The 5,301-nt window shown below is 36.8% G+C and overlaps 1 protein-coding gene across 1 annotated transcript; it reads right to left on the minus strand.

Moving 5' to 3' along the window:
* Positions 1 to 288: 288 nt before the first annotated feature.
* LOC123948020 (olfactory receptor 4S2-like) lies at positions 289 to 1,215 on the minus strand. The gene has a single exon (XM_046014416.1). The coding sequence runs from the start codon at positions 1,213 to 1,215 to the stop codon at positions 289 to 291; it is 927 nt and encodes a 308-aa protein (XP_045870372.1).
* Positions 1,216 to 5,301: the final 4,086 nt, after the last annotated feature.

Genomic DNA, 5,301 nt, shown 5'->3' on the forward strand with positions numbered 1-5,301 from the left:
GTGCTATGTCCACTATGTCTAGGATCATGAAGGACAGAATGTTCCAGAATACCAAACATAAGTACCACAATATCAAAGCTGGAAGGGACCTGGAACTCATGGGATTTGTTCCCCTTATAATGGGTCACAAAACTAAAGAAACAGAAAGAGGTAGTTGAGGGGCCCTTTCCCTTCACATCTTACAACTTTTGATGCCAGCACACCACCTCTCTGTACTTGCTGCATTTGTTGACATTAGGATCCTGTGGATAGAATGAGACCCAGCCAAGGGTTTGAACTACAGAGACTTCATTTCCCTTCACACCGTGTGTCTCGGCACCACATTTTCCTCATGGCATTCTTCATGTCTTTGTTTCTCAGTGTGTAGATGAAAGGGTTGAACATGGGAGCAAACATGGTGTAAAATAGGGCAAAAACTTTGTCACTACCGACAGAATTATCTGTGGGGACATACGTGAAGATGAGGGGCAGGAAGAACAGGAACACAACAGTGATGTGTGAGCCGCAAGTGGAGAGGGCTTTGCGGCAGCTCTGGAATGAGCGTGTCCTCAGAGTGGACAGGATGATGATGTAAGAAATTACCAAGGCAACAAAGGTCACAACGGATATCATTCCTGTGGTGGTAATGACCACAATAACCAACAGACTAGTATCCGTGCAGGCCAGCTTCAGCAAAGGGAAAATATCACATGAATAGTGGTCTATTTCATTGGGGCCACAGAAGGGAAGATCAATAATAATCAATACCTGCAGGATTGAATGGAGAAATGCTCCAAGAATTGAGGCCATCAAAAGGACATAGCACACCTGTCTGTTCATGATGACCATATAGTGAAGGGGTCTGCAGATGGCTGCATAACGGTCATAGGCCATGGCCACCAGGATGAACATCTCAGTGGCACCAAAGAAGTGGGCGTAAAACATCTGGGCCATGCAGCAGTCGTAGGAGATGGTCTTCTGCTCAGCCAATAGGTCTGTGATCAGTCTGGGAGCCACTGTGGAAGTGAAGCAGACGTCCATGAAAGACAGGTAGCTCAGGAAAAAGTACATGGGCTGTTCACGAAGGCGGCTGCCTCTGATGGTGAGAAGAATGAACAGGTTTCCTGACAGAATCACAATGTAGCAAAGTGAGAACACCACAAAGCAGGCAACCTTTGCATCCTCGTTACTAAAAAGTCCCAAGAGGATAAATTCTGTGATGTTTTCATGTCCCATTGCTTCTGTGGGTTTGATCATGTAGAGGAGAAAGTTAATGTACTGAAAACAGTCAACTTCTAAAACTATTGATTTATTTTAAAAGTCATTCATATATTCAACAAATATATATTGATAATTTATTATGATACAAACACCATAGTGAGTGCTAAGGGTACAGAAAGCAGTGTGCAAAATACACACAATCTATACCCTCTATGTATGTAGTTCATTAGAGTAGACGTATACTAACAATACTACTATGAACAAGAGGATGAATAATTTAGAAGATGAAATGTTGGGTTTTTTCCTTAAGTCAATCTTGAGGTGCAATTTCAGTAGTATACCTTAAGAATGATTTTTGAATCTCTGGTTCAAAACAACATCGAGGATTTCTGTTCTTCAAGGGGAGTCTTATCGTTCGCAATTGTTCCCAGGTGACTAAATTTGTGCTGAATCCTGGAAGTTCAGTAACATCTTTAGACATCAGTGAGCTCATAATTTTATTCTTTTAAGATTTTATTTTTATTTGACAGAATGGGAGAGAGCACAGGCAGGGGGAGTGGGAAAGGGAGAAGCAGGCTCCCCACTGAGCAGGCAGCCCAATGTAGGGCTCCATACCAGGACCCTGGAATCATGCCCCAAGCCAGAGGCAGCTGCTTAACCAACTGAGCCACTCTGGTGCCCTGAGTTACTAGCTTTTAATGTTAGATCTCCAGGTGTCAATTTCAGAAAGTGCTTTTACCACGTTTTATGGACATTGGGCAATGATCAGATCTTTGGGGAAAAGTGTTGCTGTACTGTACAGGGTACTAGCATATTTGTGGCTTCCTATAATTGACTTCATTTCCCAGTTCACTTTCCAGCCTAACCCGGGAGTTTTCATCCCTTCATGTCCCACTTTCTGGCACTTCCCAGTAGGACAGCATCCTTGGAGGGGCAAATTGCCTCCAAAGGTTCTTTTTCACTAGATCTGTTTTACCACCTTGTATTTCTATGAATTGAGCCACTTTCTCAATTTCACATTCTCACTATAGGCATATAGTTCATAATCCCAATCCTGAAATATTTTAATTAAAAAGTATATACTGCTTTGGTGAAAAGTATTAAACTATATCTCTTACTTCATTTTGGAAAAAAAAAAGGTATCACAAAACCATTAAACTCAGGGGACATCTGAGTGGCTCAGTGGGTTAAAGCCTCTGCTTTAGGCTAAGGTCATGATCCCAGTATTCTGGGATCAAGCCCTGCATTGGGCTCTCTGCTCAGTGGGGAGCCTGTTTCCCCCTCTCTCTGCCTGCCTCTCTGCCTATTTGTGATCTCTTTCTGTCAAAGAAACAAATAAAATCAAAAATAATAATAAACTGTTAAACTTAGTGCCCAAGTGGATAAAACATGAACTCTAATACTGATAATACTGAACACTGATAAAATGCACCAGCCTGTTTGAAAGGCTGTAACAGCAACTGAACAATGCTTTTTACTTTTGATTTTATAATGTGAGTTCCTATGAGATTATTTTAGAAAAATGCGCATTGGGCATACAAACAGATTTTTAATAGGGTCTTAGAGAGTTAGTGGACTTTTGGGGTTGAATTCCATCCATGAACCACACATTAACAAACTATAGCCTAATTCCTCGCAAAAATCTCTGAAAATATCACTGTCACATAAGCAAAACCAGTAATAATGATTTCTGGGTTATGGTGTGATTTTTTTTTAATAAACAGTTCAAGATTATTTTATCTGTGAGTTATCTATTCTGTCCTTAAAAATAGAATTCCCTCATTGAATACAGAATTGTATTAAAATATATAAAAATATTGTAACAAGTTAAAAGATTATACCATGTTTATAGTTAGGAAAGTTCACTATAAGAAAGATGTCAGTTCTTCCCAAATTAATCAATACATGCAATAATTAAAACAAAAATTCTGACAAGCTTTTTCATGAAAAGCTGATTCTAAAATTCAGAAAGAATTAAAACGCAGAGTAGTTAAGCTAACTTTTTCAAAGGAAGAACAAAGAAAATAGATATACCTTCCAGATTTGAAGTAAATTATCAAGCTATGGCAATTAAAACATTGTGGGTAGGGGTGCTTGGGTGGCTCATTAAGTTGAGTGTCCAACTCTTGATTTTGGCTCATGCCATGCTCCCAGGGTGGTGAGATCAAGCCCCATGTTTGGCTTTACATTCAAGAGTCTGACATTCTCTTTCCCTCTCCCTTTACCCCTTTTGCTCTTTCTCTCTCTCTCTCCGAAAAATAAATAAATATCAAAAACAAAGTTGTAGGTAAAGACATTGCTGGGTTTAAAGATAGTCAATAATTAACACATATATATGGGAATTTATTTCATATTTAAGTTGAAATTTTATATTGATATGAACTCTACATAATTCAAATTGATGTAAATTTTAGTAGCTGATGCTAAGAATTTGAATCTCTATCTGAATATAATATACCTCACAAGGCACAAAACATTATAATCCAGATGGGTAGAATATACGAATGTATGGAACAAAAGTATAAAATGATTTGAGAAATAATTATAGTGGGTTTCTATCTTATGTAGGAATATTTTCAAAGCAAACAGAAAATGAAAATTCAAAAAAATATATAAAATCTATTTTTAAACCTTCTATATGACACAACTTCATATACACCAAACATTTTTAAAAGTGGCGAACCAGAGTAAATATTTATAAATCCTTTAAAATCAATCATATAAGACGAATAGCTCAATTTTCTAAAAAAGACCAAGTATTTGACAAGGCAATGCACAGAAAAGAAATCAAAACTGTCCAAAAGCACATATAAAACTATTCAACCTCATTAGAATCACTGAAATGCAGATTCAACAAGAAAGAGATAGTATAGTCCCATTCATCAACTTCATAAAAATAAAATTTAAAAGGCTGTCCATTCGGAGTCTAGGTGGCTCAGTCACTTAAGTGTATGCTTTCAGATCAGGTCATGATCCCAGGGTCCTGGAATTGAGCCCATGTCCAGCTCCCTGCTAAGCGGTCAGTCATAGCCCTCTGCCTCTCTCCCTGTCTTGTGTCTCTTTCTCACTTGCTCACCCTGTCTTTCTCAAATATATAAATGAAATCTTTAAAAAATAAACAAAAAATAAAAATAAATTTTAAAAGGTTGTCCAATTAAATTTTTGATGAGTGACACAGCAAAACTACCCCAGAAAGCATACAAAAGGATATTCTTCACAGACTCATATTTGGAAAAGATAAGTTGATCTAAAACCTGAGCGTAGAAGGGAAATAAGGGATGGTATGTTCTCATTACCAAAAACCAGGCAAATTTAATGTTCGAGGTTTATGAAACATATACCATTGCAAAAAACCCTAAGACACACTTCAGTGTGGAAAAATAATAAAATGCACAAAAATAATCACAGTATGATAACATGCATGTTAAAAAAAAATCACAGCCACAGAATACCACGTAGTTTCTATGACAACCTCTGTTTTTATAAATTAATAGAAAAACGTGTGGAAGGAAAGATTTACTTCTCAGAAATAAAGAAGGTGATGGCCAAAGTAGATTTTAGGGTTATCCAATGTTTTAATTTCTTTATTAAAGGGATTATACTTCATTATTACCTCTGTAATTAAAGTTAATTTTAAAACTCATCATTTTATAGTACATTTTAAGAGGAACACAACACATAAAAAAATGAATGGAGGCACAATAAAAAGTGAAACTTTATGGGAAGTCAGTAAAATTAAATATTGTTTTTTAATCATTATATTGTTTCTTCAATGACTTTAGCAAGTTTGACATAGGTGATTATCCTCAAATATCATATGTCATCAATTGTCATAAAAATGTAAATATAAATAAGCAGGTACATAACCCCAACTCCCACACACCTTCATAAGGACATATTTGATATAAGGAAACAAACCTATATCTAAATCTCTTTTAAACCTCTATCTGGATTTGGTCTTTATTTCAGCACTAGCACATCTAGCTATACTTTTTTAAAAAATTTTTAAAGATTTTATTTATTTATTTGACAGACAGAGATCACAAGTAGGCAGAGAGGCAGGCAGAGAGAGAGGAGGAAGCAGGCTCCCTGCGGAGCAGA

Source organism: Meles meles, chromosome 8, assembly GCF_922984935.1.
Source record: "Meles meles chromosome 8, mMelMel3.1 paternal haplotype, whole genome shotgun sequence".
In the NCBI taxonomy this organism is placed as follows: Eukaryota; Metazoa; Chordata; class Mammalia; order Carnivora; family Mustelidae; genus Meles; species Meles meles.